The 20,758-nt window shown below is 35.2% G+C and overlaps 1 protein-coding gene across 9 annotated transcripts in view; it reads left to right on the forward strand.

Moving 5' to 3' along the window:
- The window catches only part of LOC131579516 (sodium channel protein type 2 subunit alpha), a 55,070-nt gene that overhangs the window by 22,080 nt on the left and 12,232 nt on the right, over positions 1-20,758 (forward strand). For all 9 annotated transcript variants that reach the window (XM_058839563.1, XM_058839564.1, XM_058839565.1 and 6 more), the window contains exons 13-19: positions 1,450-1,688; positions 2,553-2,726; positions 4,446-4,802; positions 6,334-6,813; positions 15,873-15,993; positions 16,356-16,510; positions 18,563-18,736. In XM_058839563.1, coding sequence (XP_058695546.1) covers positions 1,450-1,688; positions 2,553-2,726; positions 4,446-4,802; positions 6,334-6,813; positions 15,873-15,993; positions 16,356-16,510; positions 18,563-18,736 — 1,700 coding nt within the window. The remainder of the gene's footprint in view (positions 1-1,449; positions 1,689-2,552; positions 2,727-4,445; positions 4,803-6,333; positions 6,814-15,872; positions 15,994-16,355; positions 16,511-18,562; positions 18,737-20,758) is intronic.

Raw genomic sequence — 20,758 nt, forward strand, 5'->3', positions numbered from 1 at the left:
AATAGGTTTGAGGTAGAAGTAGCAAGTTTCCAATTTAAATGCAAGCAAAACCAAAGACCAATGTAGTCTTTCTCTAGTGAAGTTATGTTTTGGGGTAAGCTCTTTTTAGGTTGCTGAAATGGCTGTTTCTTGAAGTAGAACAATCCCTTTCCACCAATTCAGTAGATTCACCGTTTCGCAGAAGAGGGATCATGTTCTTCTTTCTGTAAGGTTAAATACAATTACTTTGAATCAAAGAATTAAGCAACTATTTGTAAGAAAGGGTGAAGCATTATGTTGAGGTTTAAATGACTATGCCCAAAATAGAAAATTGGAAGGTAATAATGAGCAGTTATGCACATGTGGACCATAATGCTGCCTAAATACTTGTTGGACTTCAGGCTTGTTCTAAATGCTTATCTTTCATGAGGAAATTTTAAAATATTTTGTTGGAAGCAACCGTAAAGATCATCTAGTTCCAATGCCCCTGCCATGGACAGGAACACCTTTCACCAGAGCAGATTTCTCAAAGCCCCATCCAACCTGGTCTTGAGCATGTTCAGGGATAGGGCACCTACAGTTTCCCTGGGCAACCTGTGCCAGGGCCTCACCGCTCTCACAGTAAAGAATTTCTACCTACTACCTAACCTAAACACAATCTCTTTCTGTTTACAACTGTAAACGCCTCATCCTATCACTTTGCTCCCAGATAAATTCTCCCTCTCCATCTTCCCTGCAGGCCCCCTGTAGGTACTGGAAGGCTGCAATAAGGTCTGCTTGGAACCTTCACTTCTCTAGATAAGCAGCCCCAGGTCTCTCAGCCTGTCTTCACAGGCCACGTGCTCTGGCCCCTGAATAACTCTGTGGCCTCCTCTGAACCTGCTCTTGTGCTGGGAACCCTAGAGCTGAACACAGCACTCCAGCTGGAGAAGAGGAGGAGAACTCCTTCCCTCAGTCTGCTGGCCATGCTGCTTTTGATGCTGCCCAGGAAGATATTGGCTCTCTGGGCTGTGACTGACATGGCTGGCTCCCACACAGTTTTTCAGCCACCAATAACCCCAAGTCTTTGTCTGCTGGGCTGCTTTCAATCCCCCTCATCACCCAGCCTTATGACAGGTTTCTAAGACAAATTTATCTTTTGCATTCTATATAGGATAGCTCATGAATGGTTCTTTTATCTACTGAAACTTCAGTATAATTGTTTTGAGTGCTTTTCAGGAGATTTTTTTGGTGTTTGTTTTGTTGGTTTTTTGGGGTTTTTTTGTTTTTAATAATTTTAATAATTAAATTTAAATAATTTAATAATTTTAACTTGTAATTTATTTTAACTGAAAGCAGTCTTAGTTTCAAAATATTAACACAGTTTATCAGATGTACCTTCTAAAACAGAATTTAGACTTAAAGGAAATATCTAGGCGACTCTGGAATAGAGAAGTACGTGTAAAATGTTATTTTCATTTTTCTCTCTAGAACTGGAGGAATCCAGACAGAAATGTCCACCATGCTGGTATAAATTTGCTAACACTTGCTTGATTTGGGACTGCTGTACTCCCTGGCTGAAAGTCAAGCACATTGTAAATTTGATTGTGATGGACCCTTTTGTTGATCTGGCCATTACCATCTGCATCGTCCTAAACACCCTTTTCATGGCCATGGAGCACTACCCAATGACAGAACAGTTTAGTGGTGTGCTTTCAGTAGGAAACCTTGTAAGTCTTTCATGATGTGCCATGTATGTAAAATGCATTTTTCTTTAGTTCTTTTGTGACTTATGCACATGCATGTAAAAGAAAAAGTTGACTAGAGGTTTGGGATTATTGAACCTAAATTTTTTGTTGACATTTGTAAATTTCACCACTCTTGCTTTAAAGAGCAAAGATGTACTGAGTCAATGTGCATTTTGATTTTTAAAATCTTCGTCTTCTGTCATTGAAGCTAATTACAGGATTTTTTTTTCTTGGTGGGTAGTTACAAATAATAAAAACTTTCTTATCCATTCCCATACTTGTTCTGCTCCTCACTAGCACCTCCTAAGGATCTATGTGTTCAAGGAATTTTAAAGGGGAAAGACACTTACTGTCATGGCAGATGTAAAGAAATGATGAAATAGAATGGTAGTGTTTTCCGCAGGCCATCCTGAAGAAGAACAGTTCTGCTCAACTTTCTGTATAATTTTTTTCTTAATAAAATAAGTTTATAATATGAACAATTATCTTTATCCCTGGAAGTAAAAAGGTGGTATAAGGGCAAAGATGAGCTCTAAGAATGCAAAAATGAGTATTAAAATCAGATTATATTCTGTGTATTGGCATACATATATATTAGCAGGATAGATAAAAACTGTGGTTTCCCATTTACCTCTTATTTTTTTAGACTCAAACATTGTGATGCATATGTGAGCTTCAAATATTAATTTTATTCCTAATGCCAGTGTATGGAAATATTGAGAAGACATTCAGATTTATCATTAATTTATTGCTGAAAATATAACTTAGCACATGTTGATACCATTAATTTAACTTTCTAAATATTTTCTTCCTAAACTGGAGTAAGAAACTGTATTTTCCTTGCAGGTCTTTACTGGAATTTTCACAGCAGAAATGTTTCTCAAGATAATTGCCATGGATCCTTATTATTATTTCCAAGAGGGCTGGAATATTTTTGATGGTTTTATTGTGAGTCTTAGTTTAATGGAACTTGGCCTTGCAAATGTAGAAGGATTATCCGTCCTTCGATCATTCAGATTGGTAAATATACTATTTAAAATATGTTTCTATATTAAATTTTTGTATTTGTACATATATATTTTGTGCATCTTTCATTTTCAAATTAAATATTTGGCTGAGACAGAAGATCTTTTTAGAACTTACAAAATGCTAAATTGCATCATCACTAGATGGCATATGTATATATTATGTCAGGTTTGTTTTATGTGTTATCTTAGTAATGTCTATTTCTCTTTCAAGATACTGTCAACATCAATTCTATTCTTGGTGAAAGTATGCTTAAAGGATTAACTTCTATAATAAAAGTATTCTTAGCATCGTCTCCCTAGATGAGGGAGTAAAAAAAAGCAAGAGCCACAGGGCCCTCAGTACCTGTGACTGAAGATTAGTGAATTGCTTGGTAGATAATGGGTTAATAAATAAAAGTTTCTTGACAATTTTAGCTTATAGACTTCCATTACCGATTGCCTTTCTTGCTTAGTTTTAAAAGAGAGTGGTGTTAAGGTTTTTCACTGTTCAGGGGCTTTTCATCCCTACCAGCTTTCTCCTACTATCCTGTGCAAGGGTCTGTCTGCCGTGTAACAGCTTTTCTGTTCAGAAGTCAGTGCAGTGTCTCTGTCTGTTATTAGATACCTCTTTCATTAATAGGAACTTGAGAAACCTTGGTCTTGCTTCAGACCAGACTAGGCTAGCATGCAATTCAGTGTCCAAACACTCTTCAGAAAAGACCTACACAGTGAGAGATATGAAGGTAGAGCTCCTGGTCATCAAGCTCAGCTTCTGCCTTAAATAAAAATATATATTTAACTTGAAAGTTAAATATATTCCTTTTAAGAAATAAGGGGTTTTAAATATGTGTTTTCTGGTTGTCTGCATAGCATTATACTGTACTTTGCCTAAAGTATAAACTCTGTCTGGGTTGACTTCTCTCTCAGTTGTAGATTCTGGTTTCAACTTGACATTTGTGTATTTTCTTTATAAAACATAAAATCACCACATGAAATAATATTTAGTTTTATATTCCTTTTATTATTGTCCTCTTTCAATTGTCTGAAAAAAAATCTGTACCTCTCCAATAATTTCATTTTCATGTGTTTCAAGTGGTACTTAATAATATAATACCTTGCTTTTTTTCCTAAATGTTGTATAAGAAGCTTTGTAAGACACATTACATTTATTCTAAATTACAGAAAATATATTGTTAAAGATACTTGCAAATCACCTGTATGTCTGTCATTAACAACTCTAGCTTGCTTCTTTCTTTAGGAAAACCATTTCCTCCATCTCACTACCTGTTATGATGAAGGAAACTGGGAGTGACTATACACTTACGGTCCTCTTAAACTGATCTCATTTCATATGTGCTATTTTAATTTTAGTAATATTTTCTCAGAGGAGAAAGACTGTTTTGTCCAACTTCTTTAACAAGTACAACTTCTTTATAAATACCTGAAGTCACCAAAAGAGTCAAAATCTGAATTGGAGTCTTTGTGATAATTTCAATGTAATTGAAATGAGCACAGAGACATTATTTTTGATTTCTTATCACTTGAATCAGGACTAAACACTGCTGATGTGTAGTATTGTACAAAGAACTGGAAACAGAAATTTTGTAACTAAAGCTTCTAAAGATTAAAGGGATATGATGTAGACACAGAGAAACTGAAATATAAAATGCATAGCAGTAATTTCATTACATTTAGATAACGAAGAACCATATACCATTCTTCTGTTTTGCAGCTTCGAGTCTTCAAATTGGCAAAATCTTGGCCAACCCTAAATATGCTGATTAAGATTATTGGCAACTCTGTGGGAGCTCTGGGGAATCTGACCCTGGTGCTGGCCATCATTGTGTTCATTTTCGCTGTGGTTGGGATGCAGCTGTTTGGGAAAAGCTACAAGGAATGCGTCTGCAAGATCTCCAGTGACTGTGAACTCCCTCGCTGGCACATGCATGACTTTTTCCACTCTTTCCTGATTGTATTCCGAGTGCTGTGTGGAGAATGGATAGAAACAATGTGGGACTGCATGGAGGTTGCAGGCCAAACCATGTGCCTTACAGTCTTCATGATGGTCATGGTGATTGGAAACCTAGTGGTACGTAATCCATGGGGATTTTTTATAACTCTTAGGTCATGTCTCCTGTTTTTCATGATTTAGAAATCTGAAACAAAGAGTAGAGAAGGAGTTCACGAAATCATGTAGTTCACTTGCCCTTTCTGTACACCAGGTTCAAATATATATATTGATTTTCTATGAAAAATGTTGTCTACTTTTTATTTTAAATCTCAGTAAGTTAACCTTTTTAGTAAGATCAGTGCTGAATTATGCTTATAGTTAAGAGTGCCTTTTAAAAAAAGTCTAATTTAAATCACCTTCTACAGCCAAGTAAACTAAATTGTCTCAAAATTGATGGAAAACTGTTGGTCTTTATGACAACATTTATAATACTTAAAGTGTTTTCACTTTCAGTTATTTCTCTGTGAAACAAAACAAGCCTAACTCTTTTTCTGATAAGTGATGATTGTAAATGGCTTATCCCTTTTGCTACTGGTGTCTGAATTTCTCCCAAGCAACATTTTTAATAAAGACACAAGTACTGAATAATGTGGAATAATGATACTTTAATTTCTTACATTCAGTATTGCTTGCAGGACATGCCCAAATGACACATGAAATTTCTGTACCAGCATTGATTTCCTGATGCAGCCTCTGTGCCCCTTTCTGCAGTGTTTCCACCTTGCCCGTTATCACACCTTCTGTATATATACTTTTAATTTTTCTTAACAATCCTTTCCACAACTGTACTTCAGAATTAAGCATATTGATTTTGAATCATTTCACCAATTTGTCATAATATGGTTATGTTTAATTGCAATTCTTTTTCATTGATTGCTGTCATCCTTTCTCTTTTTGGTATGATCCACAAATTTTATAAATATGTTTATCCACAGTCATCACTACCAGGTCTCAGCAGACGAATGTGAGTCCTGTGGCATATATTATAAAACGTTCTGCAAGGTTGAGCAGGAAGAACTGACAAATATATAGATATATATCTGCTGATTTTTAATTAAATTATATTTAATCAGTTTTGCACATGGTCATAATTGCATACAATCCAAATTTCTCTTGTATGTTTATAAAATGTCATGCAAGAAAGTCTAAAATAGCCTCTTGGAATTGAGGTGTATCCCATATGTGGACTCTATATCTTAGCTAGTGTTCCTGCCCAGAACCAAGATAGGCTCATATATACTTGCTAATGCAAAATTTACAGTGGATGTAGCTTGCATAAATCACTACGTTATGTTGTACTCTGCCTCGTTATGTCATTCTCCGTTTTGACGAGCAGATCTGCACTAGTGCCGATTGTGGAGGAGACAGTCAATGAACAGCTCAGATTTTCACCTATATTAGTGAAGTTAAACCAGCTAAAAGTTTATTATCTTTTGGCAAGATAATAAAATGTTGGGGATAGGGATTATGAACTGAATAGAATAGCAGGAAGGTGTGTAAAAATAAAGTGTTACATGTGAAATAAAAATTATCTCATATTGAAAAACTCATAATCACATTGCTTTTATGACTTAAAAATAGGAGTAATTTTTTCCTTATATTCTTTTAGGTATTGAACCTATTTCTGGCCTTGCTGCTGAGCTCTTTTAGCTCAGACAACCTTGCTGCTACAGACGATGATAATGAAATGAACAATCTCCAGATTGCTGTGGCAAGGATTCAGAAAGGCATAGATTATGTGAAGAGAAAAGTGCGGGAATTCATCCAGAAAGCCTTTGTTAGAAAACAGAAAGTTTTAGATGAAATCAAGCCTCTTGAAGACCTAAATAATAAAAAAGACAGCTGTATTTCCAACCATACAATAGTAGACATAGGTAAAAACCTTGCCTATCTCAAAGATGGGAATGGAACTACCAGTGGCATAGGCAGCAGTGTGGAAAAATATGTTGTTGATGAAAGTGATTACATGTCATTCATAAACAATCCAAGTCTCACCGTGACAGTGCCCATTGCTGTTGGAGAATCAGATTTTGAAAATTTAAACACAGAGGAGTTCAGCAGTGAATCAGACCTGGAAGAAAGCAAAGAGGTAAGCTTATTTCTAGTTTTTAAATACTCTGATGCTTTTCTCTTTTTTTGCTAAGGTTATTATCGTTGAATTCAAATCTTTCTTCCTTTACAACAGCATATGCAAATTCATAATGCTTTTTTGGTAAATTGATGTAAAGTTGTGAGTTTTGAAAGATGGTCATACAATATGGCATTTACAGTAAAAATCAAGATGTGTAGTAAAGTTTTTAGAAAATTAATATTTTTTTCTATTTTAGTTAGTTAAATCCTTAACAAGAAAAGGAACCAGTTTAATAGTCCTAGATACCAGACGCCATACAAAATGTGTATGGCTGGTACAAATTTCTCCATGCTTATTTCATTAGAGCAGTTTCTTTTTTAACCTGTTTTTTTAACAGTTCATTCTGAAGTTTTTAGCCTTTTTTATGTAGTGAAAATTCATCCATATACATCATAGGTAGGTACATTTGAATACTGGACTAGCATCACTAAAAAGTGTCTTATAAATCACTAATAATTTATCTGATGGTAGCAGAACCACTGAAGTAGTGGCCTTATGGTAAAAAAGTTACAGAGCTTAATATCCCAGTATAAAATCCTTTCATTTGACTACTCATTGTTATTTTCAAAGTTTTAAGATATTTGAATCTGTTACCTACTGTGACTAATAAAATGTACCTCTTTCTGGCCCAATGTGGTGCCAAGTGGATAAATCCAAGCTAGCACTGAGAGTTATAGTGGATGCCAAGGCATTATTACTGTGTGTGTATTATTAACCCACTGCTTTGTCCTGCACAACTGAGAGTGCTGGAGGCACATCAGCTCAAGTGGAGTAAGTCTGTGCAATGCTTAGTACTGATGCTAGCTCATTCAGCATTAGCATGGGCATTTTTGAACAGTATTGCATGCTATGGGGTAGACATAAAATAACATAAAGGCTTTCATTAGTGATTTTCTCTTACTTGAATCTGAGAGTATAAATATGGGTAAGATTCTAGTAATTTTTCTCCTGAGATTCTTTTTTGTACCAGCTGCATTACACATTTAGTTGTATTTTCTTGTTTCTTATCACAAATGTCTTTATAATTGTTATAATTTTTTTTTCAGATTGATTGTATTAATATTTATCTTACCCTTCAAAACTAGTACTTAGGTGTAGAAGAACTCTGTTGCAGTTTAACCTTCAGTTGCTCTGTTCTTCACTGCACAAGAGCTCTGTCAGTAGGAGAGGTGGAGGATAAGCTTTATACAAACCTCTGCGCTGGTTGTTAGCAGGACTGAGTATGACAATGGTGCATCTCTAACTTCACTGTAGACCTGCATGTGTGGCTGCTGACTCTTTGCATTAACCAAATCTTTCTTTTCTTCCCACGGAAGGACCCTCATTGGGTTATTCTACAAGATGACAAAAATACTGACTTCCTATAGGAAAAGTTTTACAGTGGATTATCCCATATTTGAGGCATGAACTCCAGTCATTAAGCTTCCACCATAAAAGAAAGGCTTTCTACTCCACCTGCCATATTTAAAAGAAAGCAGTGTCTTCATTGCATTCTTGGAAGCACTTAATGCTGTTGTGCTTCAGGAGCTGCAAACTGATCAAGTGATAAGACAAAGAAATGCATATTGAGTCAGGGATGAGCTACTGCCAAGCAGTTTTGACTGGCCAAGCCTGAAACTCTGCTGAGCATATTCGGGGCCAAAATTTCTTACTAATGCAGATGCTGAAGGTGAAAAGTTGAAGGGAATATTTATCAGTTTAAGGTATTTTCAAGAGAGGCACAGCAGTAGGCAAAGATTGTGAGCGCATTTCTTATAAAAGTGCCTAAATTTCAAGTAGATTTGAGTAACAGAAGCATGACAGAAAAGCATTAAAATCTTAATCCTAGTTCCTACTCTTCACTAGATACTCTTAACCACCACGGTTTTTGATATAGTGGAGTTTTGGTTTATTAGTGAGATGAGCAACACTCTTGTAATGAAAATGATCCATAGGAAAAGAAGGCATTTTTTAAATTAAAAAATTGACTACAAATGGCTTTTTTACAAGGCTTTCTCCTTTTTGCCATGTGCCTTGCATTTCTGCCTCTCATGTTTTCTTATTTATATGATACTGCCATTGCCAAGTTGATATGCCTGTCACTTCATTGCTTACACCACAAATGAAAAAATCTAAGTCAGGAGCTGCCATCAAACTGTGTTCAATTAGCAGATTTGCAGATGAAAGGCAGCTAAGGCATCCTGGTGCTGTGAGGACACTGCACAAGATAGCCAGATGCTGATGAGTGTGTGTCTGTGTGCTTCTGCTTGCTTCTGTGTCTACAACCAAATACATGTATGCATTCACTGTTGTTTACGGCAGTAAGCTGAATTCCAACAAAATAATTATTTATTAGCAAGTTTTAATTAGCATGTTAATGTTTGGTGAATTCTTTGTTATAATATATTTATCTTCCAGTAGTTTGATAGAAATGTTAACTAGATTGTGCCTTTGCAGAAACAATGCATATAATGTTGTACATGCTTAGTAGGTGTGAATTAACAAGGAATTTTCTAGAAAGTTACTGAAACCTGAAATAAATTTAATAATAAAAATACTGTCCGTAAGAATGTCAGTAGGTGAATACAGTATAATAAAGAAATTAGAGAACAAGTACTAAATAAAACTTTATCATGGAAGTAGGCTGTTAATAATTGTGGGATCACTGTGCTGAGTACATTGTCCTATAAATAAAGGTCTATGGATCTGAGCTGCAGTACTGCTATTTAGTGTAGAAACTATAAATATATTTTTTCCATTTTAGGCTCTCAAGTACTATGAGGATCTTTTATATGGAAAATATTGTAGTACATGATTGTATAATAATTAGTTAAAACAATCGTAAGAGTGGGTAATAATTAATTTATGTTAAATGTAACTTATAGGCCAATAATAGCATCAAGATATACCAATGACAAAATATTTTTTCAATGCTTTGAAAAAAATGGGATCTCCTAGTGCTGTTGAAGACACATTAATAATGTATATTTTACTTTAAGCAATATTCAGCGCAAAAAAACAGAGGTGCTGTGTCCTGAACTTCATTTCCTACCATTCTTACTTCTCACAGGAGTAGAACCAAGCTGGATCAGTCAAGCGGGCAGCTCTGGTGCCTTTTAGCGAGGCAGAGCATCGTGTCACCAGTTTTACACAGGTTACCTAAGCAAGTTATCCATCTCTCTATATCCTCTTTAATCACCCTTTAGCAGATATTGACTGGCCTGCATGCTCTTCAGCTACGATCCTGTCCCATTCATTGCAATAAATACCAACATGCACAGCTGCTCCCTGCTGAGCCACGGGACTCGCATCACAGCATGGTCAGGCAAGAGCGGCAGCCCCAAGATTTCTGTGGCTCTGAAACTCTCCATAATATTCTAACAGTGTTTTGCAGTGCATGCTATGTACCTTTCCCAGTCTTGATGATACAGAATTCAGAATTCTGTTTTTGAAGGGTTTTCTTTTGTTTTGAGGGAAGGCAGAATATGTAACACATACGCCACGTTTCTCATCAGAAGCTTATATCTATATATAAGTCCATCTGTAAATTGTGTTGATAATTAAAAGCTGCTAGCTATTTTAGAAAACTTTCATACTGCTGTATTTTAACTTAGAATGGAAGTAACCTGCAAACTCATCATAATCATGTTTTTATTTTTCACATTTGTTTTAGAAGTGCTTTTCTTTAGTACTTGTACAAGCATTTAGTTATTTTGGAGATTAATATGCAGTACTTGGAGCACCATTAAGCATGAAATTAATTTAATTTCTGAAGTCAAAGCATGTGACCATGATTTGGTTGAAAGAATTCATACAAAAAACTATTATTTGGCTGGTTAAACATTCAGAGATCAGTTCTGCTCTTACTTACACTCATACTTAGGTGCAGAGGTGCAAAGAGCGCTGATTGCAAGATGTGGCCCAATTCAATCTTGATATAGCTCTTTAATTTATGCTCAAAAAATTATTACCTCCCCAAACATTTAAAATTGTCTGCCTTGAGAAACTTAAAGCTATTCTCATCTCATCAGTAATAAAGAGTTCAGCATTCAAGTAAGTAAGCTACTGAGTTTGGATCAAAATGTCCAGAAGTTCACCAGTTTCAGTGTTATTTACATCTCACCTATTAAACAATGCTATAATATTTACAATGCCACAGTTGCTGCTTTCAGTTTTGTAAATTGGTAGAATTAAAATATACTTGCTCCATAGCTTTTCCTTTTATATTTTGTAAAGAATAATTATTCTGATAAGATGAATTTTGATTTAAAAATATTCATTATTTAAAATTCTTTGATACTCTGAGAAATTTAGGCTTTGTTTTGTGAATTGGTCACATTGTATTGGAATATTGTGATTCACTGTGGATGATATCAAGTTGTTATTGTTAGAGTTAACTGAAGTTTGCTTAATTGCAAACAGAAGTCCCTTACTCTGTTTCAGAAATATCCTTTCACTATTGCTTGTATGAATTAAAGAGCCTTTTTAAGTAGGTTCTGGTGGGAGAGCTTTTTCCCACTGGAGCATATTCCCACTGCTACTTAAAATGCTTTTGCTTTCATACAACTTTTTTTGCAAATATTTCATTTAATAAATTTTCATGAATAAGTAGATCAAAGGAATTATGAATATCAATAAAGTCCAGAGCAGACTATAATATAGGGATACTGGGTTTTTGCAGTATTTGCAACCAATAATCACCACAAAATGGTTTTGCTTTGATTTACAGTGTTCTGGATTTTTGTACTCATATTCTGCCTAACTGTATAAGCATTAGAAAGAGTGACATCCAGATTCCACTTAATTACACCAGTGGAATCACAATGCAATCTACCACTCTGAAGATTTTATAGGTGATACATCTTGCACATAGTGGAAAAGACTGGATAGTTTGCATATAATATTGCCATTTATATCACAGAACCTTTCATTTTCATACTGACGTCCACACAGCACTGAGAAAATAAAACAAAATTAATTTCCATTATTTAGCATTTTCACAGGTATTCGGGAGGAAAGGAAATTGAAACCGAAGTCAAAGTGGTGGTTTCTCTTGGTGCCATCTTCCTGCTAATGTCTGTCCTGCTCTTTGCTCCTTCAGTCCCTTAAATCATTATTTCAACATCTATTAGTGGTATCCTGGCCAATCATGAAATTTCAGGCTTTGTTACAAATGTTAAGCTAAGAGCTGTCCAGTTACTGTCAGATAATCATCTTTGGAACAAAGAAATGTTAAAAGTGGCCTGGCTGTAAGTGAAGCAGAATTGTATGAATCTATGTGATGTTGTCAAGGTTCAGAAAGTAATTATGTCAAAAACTTCCTGACCTATCTTGGCTGCTGCTTTTTGCAATGCTTCTCTGATAGGCAAGCTGCTTTCCTATCTTGAAAGCTAAACTAAAATCTGTATCTCATACTGTTCTGTATTGCTGACTAAAGCATGACTGGCAAGGCTGTTGGTACATGTGATGTAAAAGATATTTATATCTCTATGATAATCAGTATACTGCTGCTTTAGAAACATGTAACTACTTTTGTCCCCTTATTGTTTTCTTCGAAAAGGAGGTGGAGTATGTACATTCTGAGGTTTTGAAAAATAGATTCCTCTGAGAATAATTTTCTTAGCATACTATTCAGAAAATTTCTTCATAACTTTCAAAGAGTGTCTAGTGCTTGATCCTGATACATCTCTTATAATCTGCATGACTGAATCCTTTTGAATCTAGAATCATGGTATAACAAAAATCTTAAAAAGGACTTACTATTAGATCAAAGGTAATGCTTGGGTTTGATAATTATCTTTTTTTGTAGGTTAATTCTTTTAAAAAGCTATATATGTGTAAATAGCCTAAATCCAGGTTTTGTAATGCTGGTAAGCAGAGAGCAATTTATCAGGTACAAAGGTAACTTTCAGATATGTTTAGATAAAGAACTGGGATATATGCTACATACCTAACATATCAGTGGCTGCTTTAGTTAGGGGTAGTTTAGCTAGCCAGCTGGATTCCATATGAGTGAGCACTGGCAAGTCACAGTAAATGCTAGAAAAAGTTTTCCTATGTGAAGGCATGGATAAGCATAATAGCAATAACATGGTCCGTTCCCAGGTCATGTGTTGAATACACAGAAATCAGCACAAAGTCCCTGGGTCAGTTGCTTTATACCAGAGCATAAGTTTTCTGTGGAAATATGTAAATGTTACTGAAAAGTTTCCCTAGCATAGTGAACTTAATTGATTTGATAAAATCTTGAGATGTTGTATCATATAATTTTCCCAGGTGTTTCTAATGCATACTAAATTTTATAAGTTTTGTACATAGTGCCATACAATAAATTCAATGTTAAAAATAACTAAGAAAATTTAAAAAGAAATTATACTGTTGAAAATTTTTTTGTTCTCTCCCTCATTCATCAAATGATGCTGAATTCTTACAGACTGAATTTATTGAATCATTTGTGTAATTATAATAATGGTATAGTATTTTTCTTTATATACCAATCTGGTTGGGGCTAAATTCAAGTATAATAGAGCAGCATGCTAAGGAAATACTTTGTTACATCAACAGGAGAGTAATTGAGTTTTCAGTGGGATAAGGCATTTAATTGTTGCATTTCAAGTATCAGCTGTTGTTGATTCAATTTAGGATTTTTCTGTTCAGTTTAACTCCTGTGATTACTGTTACAGCTCTGTAAATGAAGCATACCAGATTTTTAGTGAGAAGAGACTTGAAAGATACATCTCACCATACAGAGTGCCCCACATAAATTAATTCGTCTTGTTGATGTTCTTGATAATTGACAGTTCTATTGATTATTTTTTACCTTTCTATCTGATATTTGTGATCTCTCCTTATAGTGGCTATATCTAATCTTCCATGTTGAGTTAACTGTTAGTCTTAAGTAATTTCAATAATAGGAATTCATTACCCTTTTGTGCTTATTAAACTAACTGCATAATATCTGAGTCACTGAACTCTTCATTTTCCTGTTAAAGAATGGACAGTAGGTCTTTCAAACTTACGGTTCAGCCAGTTCATAATTTTTGTTTGCTCTGCTACTACTACAGCATTCTGCTAGAAATGCTCTCCAGATTGGAATGATGCAAGCAACATTTTAAGAAAACACTATGGAATAAAAACAGTCACTTCTCAGTTTAAAAATGATTTAATATATTGTAGTACTAAATGGTAATTTTTAACATCATATATTATTTTTTTTCAATGTACCTTGCATTTATGATAATTCTGACCTTTCCTCAAACTGATGATTGACTTGCAATCTAAAGTGATGTTTAAATGCTGTGGTCCTTGAGGACTACAGTATTTATCCCATACTTTCCAGTTTCTCCATTTTAGAGGCAGTATTCCACAATAACTAAACTGCCATGCATTATCTATAGTTCAAACATATTGCAATGTGAAATTTGTCAATAATAATCTGCAGAAAAGCATGCATCCATCTCTTTGTACATTGGACCTGACCTCAACAGATGTTGAAACTCATGCAGAAATATGAACATGAATGTCTAAACTGGGATTTTCAAAAATGCATAGATGAAATGGGTGTGCAGTATCACTGAAACTAGGAGCACAATACACCCTCTAATACAGGTTTCCATTTTTTTGGCCTTCCTCTGAAATGTGCTCTATAGTGAACCGTGGTACACAAAAATCTAAGTTAAGCTGCTGTCAGAATCACAGCACAATATATTGTAAGTGTGAGTCAATAGAATCAGAATAGGGGAGAAAGGAATGAATCTTCTTTTTGTTCAAAGAACATGCTGAATATTTGTTGCTATATAAAACTCCATTAATGTCTCAAGTTACTTTCTGTATCCACAGACTAATACTGTTTACATTTCCTTTAAAAAAAACTGTATAGACTTTGAAGCTACTCAGAAATGTTTTAAAGGAATAATGCCTCTAACTTCAGATTAAAGTGTCAGCAAAAATATCTATCTTTAATGTTATCATAGAATATCTCTGTCTAATATTAATTCCCTATAGATTCTATTCTAAATCTGCTTACATCATTCCCTTTGTAAGATTAGCTATTTATCAATGCAGCCATTTTACTGATGTTATACTCCATATAGTGATAACATTAGAAGAGTCATAGAATGCTGTAATCAAACTACTTTTACTTCCTATAGTACTCATATTTGTCGGTTGCCAACATCATATGATGGTGTGAAAGAATAATTTTTAAGATTTGGATAATAATATTTGTATGATTAATTGATGCAGTATTATTTCAGTATTGTTTTAAAAGCATTTGCTTTCACTTTAGTCATTCAAAAATTTTTTTGGCCTTTTATAGTAATTGGACATCTATGTGTACTGTACCAAAGTAATAAGTAGTTTCAAAATGCACAGTAAATTCAGAAAATGCATTGGCAAGTGAGTATGCAAAATATTAGCTACTGCTCCTAAAGTAGTGTGCTGTTCTTTTGGAAATAAAGATAATTAAATTATCCTATAAAACTCATAACATGTGTTTTCATGTCAATAATAATGAAAAGATTATATTAAAACTTTTTAGATTTAGCTTTTTACAGACTTGCTAGAATAATATTTACTTGAGACATGAAAATACATCTGTGCAGCTTGCTGTTGGTTTGGTCATGATGTTGGAAATTTATTTGTACTAGCACATGCTATCTGAAGTGTAACCTAAAATGCAGCCACGTGATTGGAATAATTAAACAGTACAAAATGTGGAAAGCACCCATTCTTAGCTTACCGAAATTTCAATTCAAAATTCTTATGTGTGGCACAGAATAATACTCTAATAATTTCAGCAATTCCTTGTATGAAAATATCAAAATATTTTCAATAGGGAAAATGCACATTATGTAGTTTCTAATCTTGTGACCTCACCTGTAGTAGAGCAATTTGGCATTTTAGATTGTAGATCAGAAATTATTTTAATATCACAGCACTGAATACATTCAAAATATTTTGATACATGTTTCCAACATGAATTTCTATTCAGAATAATAAAACTGGAAAAAAATAATTATGTGGGATTTCGTTCACAGAAATTGAATGCATCCAGTTCATCAGAAGGCAGCACAGTTGATATTGGACTACCTCCAGAAGGTGAACAGCCAGAGGCAGAACCTGAAGAAGTTCTAGAGCCAGAAGCTTGTTTTACAGAAGGTAGGCAAAGCAAAATAAAGGCAGGATAAATAGACCTAATTGTGTTGACTTGGATTGGATTCTCTTTTTATCCAAAAGCAAAAAACAGTTTAGTGATTATAGTTGTAATAGCTGTTTGTATTAGTAACTCTTTCAGAGTTACTGCCATAGATTTACTGTTCTCACATTCTCTCTCTCTCTCTTTGGAAGGTATTGAGAAAGATAAAAAGCTTTAAATTCAAATACTAAACAAAAATGCTCAAAGAGGAATTATAAGGATCTAATGCAGTAGCACTGAAATAAGTCAAATGATTACCATAAATTGTGATTCCTAATAAATATTTACTTTATTCTGACATCTCAAAATTTATTATCACATTTAGGGTGCGTACGGAGATTCAAATGCTGTCAAGTCAGTGTAGAAGAAGGAAAGGGGAAAATCTGGTGGAATCTTAGGAAAACCTGCTATAAGATTGTTGAACACAACTGGTTTGAGACCTTCATAGTCTTCATGATTCTTCTCAGCAGCGGTGCTCTGGTAAATTAAGTGTGAAACTATTGTGACTATTGTGATTTTAAACAGCAAGCATTTACAATTAATCACATAGCTACAGGTAACAAATTAGAATTTGATATCCAATTAATGAATGTTCTGATATAAACATGTATTTGCAAGTATTTGGCATCTATTGTAGGACGTGTAAGAATTTGCTTGTGGGCTGTGAAACAAATTGGCAAATTCAAAATATACTGTTAATGGAAATAAGAAATTAGTTTTATCAGACTGGTGTTAACATGTCTTAATATGGAAGATAATAGCTATTTTTTTTATATATACAAATTTAAATAAAAACATAGCTGAGCTATGAACTTAGCAGCAGCAACTCAAATTGTCAAACTGAGGAGGAAAGTACCAACACAATTCCATTAGATAATTTGCAGATTGCTGTTAAATCAGGTGCACTGAGTAGGTATTGAAGTAATTAGTTTCTCATAGCAGGAACAGAATATAATATTCTTGGTATACTTGGCTCAATGCACAGTGATTCACTGTCAATGTGTACATTTTCTTTTGACAACAGTACTCTCTATTTAGGATTGCTTTCTGGATTAGTGTACATGGTTTGGTTTCAATTATTCCTCAAAAATATTGTATCACAGAGTAATTTTAAATCCCTCATATAATTTTAATATAAATATGTAACTTCCACAAAGGAAATCCTTATGTTAATAGGCCCTTGCTATCTGTAGTGGACCCTGGCTGGTTGTCAGGTACCCACCAAAGGTGTTCTGTAACTCCACGAGTGGACAGGGGATAGAAAATATAATGAAGGGTTCATGGGTTGAGATAAGGCCCAGGAGAGATCAGCCACCAAATACTGTGACAGGCCAAACAGACTCAGCCTAGGGCTATTAACTGAATTTATTGTTAACAAAATCAGAGAAGGACAATGAGAAGTAAAATAAATCATAAAAACACCTTCACCCCACCTCTCCCTCGTTCTAAGCTCTACATCCTCCCTTCCAACAGTAGATAGACAAGGAATAGGAGTTAGGGTCAGTTCATCACACAGTGCTTCTACCACTGCTCAGGGAGAGGAGTCCTTCCCCTGCTCCAGCATGGGGCCCCTTCCATGGGAGACAATTCTCTATGGACTTCTCCTATGTGAGTTCATCCTACAGGCAACAGTTCTCCAAAAACTATTGCAGTGTGTGTCACTGTTCCATGGGATGCAGGCCTTTAGGCACAGCCTGATCCAATCCCCATGGTCCTACAAGTCCTCCTGGGCCACCTGCTCCAACATGGGCTCCTCTCTCCATGGTCTGCAGGTCCCTGCCAGGAGCCTGCTCCAGCATGAGTTTCCCACAAATTCACAGCCTGTTCTCAGGCATACCCCTGCTCCAGCGTGGGGCTCTACCAGAGGCTGCAGGTGGGTCTCTGCGTCCCTGTGGATCTCCATGGGCTGCAAGGGCACAGCTGCTTCACCATGGTCTTTACCACAGGCTGCAGGGCAATCTCATCTCTGGCACCTGGAGCACCTCATGCCTCTCCTTCTCCACTGACCTTGGTATCTGCAGAGCTGTTCCTCTCACATATTCTCACTCCACTCTTCTCTGCCTGCAATTCCACCTGTGCAATATATTTTTTTTTTTCCTTTCTTAAATATATTGCGCAGATGTGTTTCTGTTATTTCTGATTGGCTTGGCCTTGGCCAGCAGTGGGTCTGTCCTGGAGCCTGGCATTGGATCTGCTGGACATGGAGGAGCTTCCCACATAAGCCACGCCTCTAACTCCCCCACTACCAAAACCTGGTCACACAAACATTATCCATGGAAACAAATTAAAGTTTGAAACAAACTGAAGTTTGAAGAATAGTGTTACAGTAAGTTTTGTGTATCACTGCTCAGCTCAGCTGAAAGATGAATGTTTGGTCCCAGCTTGTATTAGGTGAAAATCCAAGTTATGCTTGAGGGAAAGATACATGCCTTATCATCATGTATACTTTTTAAATTCAAATTTTTTCCTGGCCATTCCTATATGACACTGCAAATTGTGAAGACATTGAAGACAAAAATCTTTTTTTCACAGGCATTTGAAGATATCTACATAGAGCAACGTAAAACTATCAAGACCATGCTGGAATATGCTGACAAAGTTTTCACTTATATCTTCATTCTGGAAATGCTTTTAAAATGGGTTGCTTATGGCTTTCAAACCTATTTCACTAATGCATGGTGCTGGCTGGACTTCCTGATCGTTGATGTATGTATTCTTTTTCATATCCTGTATGATAGGCTTTAAAAATCAGAATATTATGTTTTCAGGATAAGATTTCTGTTCTATTCAACTCTATTTAAACTGCTGTGGTGGTATGGTTTATAATTCTGTTCAGAAGGGAGAAAAATATTTGGATATACTTATTTCTCTAGAGATGTTTTTTTGAAATTCTCTAGTTTTATGAAGTTGTAATTCTTTCTTGAAATTATGCTTTTTACTATCTTTTTTTGGTGGTATAGAAAATATGCTTTCATCCTCTTCAGTTTTTTTGTACATGGAAGCAATTTCTCAAACTGTTTCTAGTTATTCTAATCCAATACTTTAAGTGTCCTGCCTCTGTGCAATATGAAAGGAAAATACTGCTAGGAATTGTCAATTCCATTGTACTATTCAGTACCTTTGCACTTTTCACTATATCATGGGGGTGACCTCAAAGAGACGCTTCAGAGAACCGTAGATGAGCCCCCTTGGAATGGGTTCCCACATGATTTTCCAAAGGCTGCACTACCAAGAGGCAGATACACATTGTCTGAAGGAGACCTAGTGAGAAGTGCATTGTAATTTCAAGTCTACATGCTCAACAATGTATGTAAAGTACTGGGTAGCATAAATGGAAAACTACAGATCTTTTACCATATAGCAGATAGTCATTTCCCTTCCATCCCCAATAGCCTGACTTACCTCTGTTTGTGTTAATAGGTATCTCTCAGTTCCACAAATGTAATTCCCATGGAATGCAAGAGTATGTCTTAAACTACCTACTGCGCATTATGAAAAGCACCAGAATTCAATATAAATTGCTAAATATCTCCCTAAAACTACAGTGATAGATCCTCATGAGATCTTTACTACAAAAAGCTTGGAAAACACTATACCTTGTAAATCCAGACCAACATTCCAAATCCTTTGATAAGACATGACTATATGCTCATATAGTATTTTATGATTGAGTCTGTATCTTTATAAAACGTGTATTGGCTCAATCAACTGATGTGTAAATTGCCATGACCAGTAGAATTTGCATTTATCAACAAATATTTAATTCTTATTTGATAATCTGTGGTTTAGTTACTTCTGCAACCCTTATAAATAACTTTATTAGTTTCCCATGCCAACCTTACCTTGGTGCAATATTTAAAATAAAATAAATTAATATGTGAAGCATTCTTTTTAATCTATAATCAGGGGATTGAAATAAAAAAAAACAAAAAGAACAATTTGGAAATGAAGGAATTGAGAGAACAGGCAGGATGGAAGGGAAGGGCATTAAATGGACAGAAATAGAAGGTGATTTGTTTTATTTTGGATTTATTAGGGCCACTCCTTCCCAATGGCTATTAGAAATACATTTCCAAGGATTATTGATGAAAGATAATTGTATTATTTATTTTACAGCTATTCTAGTTTATTTACTCATCTGCCTGCAGACCAGACCAGCGTTATGCAAGCCAGAATTGATGAAGTGGTTAAAGGAGTCACAGGGAATGTAATGAAGTGTGGATATGCCTAACAGTGAAGCTTCTACCATTGTCTAACAGTTGGTTCTCAGTCTTGATTAGTCTGGTTAAATCTGAACAGCACTGGTAGCTATGGCTGTTGAATAAGATTTTCTGGACACTAGAAAGTTACATTTGACCAAAAACAAGGTCTGGATGTGGTTTTTGAGAGCGTTTACATTCTCATCAAGTTCTGAAGATATCATGGGAAGTCCTGACTTAAATTGTCCATTCCAATTCACCCAGATTTTGGGTGTTTTGTTTTTGCATGTGACTTCATTTTTCTTTAAATCCCACCAAATGTTGACTGGTTTATGTGAATATAGAAGGCACTTTTATACCATTCTACCAACATGATTTCATCAACAGGTACCTAGAATATATTTTTATTCTACTTTGTCTGACATAAAGATTTTTCTGCATTATAGAGGGTTTCCTGGAGAAAGAGGTCCAGCCTTGAATCTTCTTGAGAAGTTCAGGGCACACATCATTCCCACCATATTTATCAAAA

Source organism: Poecile atricapillus, chromosome 5 (assembly GCF_030490865.1).
Source record: "Poecile atricapillus isolate bPoeAtr1 chromosome 5, bPoeAtr1.hap1, whole genome shotgun sequence".
In the NCBI taxonomy this organism is placed as follows: Eukaryota; Metazoa; Chordata; class Aves; order Passeriformes; family Paridae; genus Poecile; species Poecile atricapillus.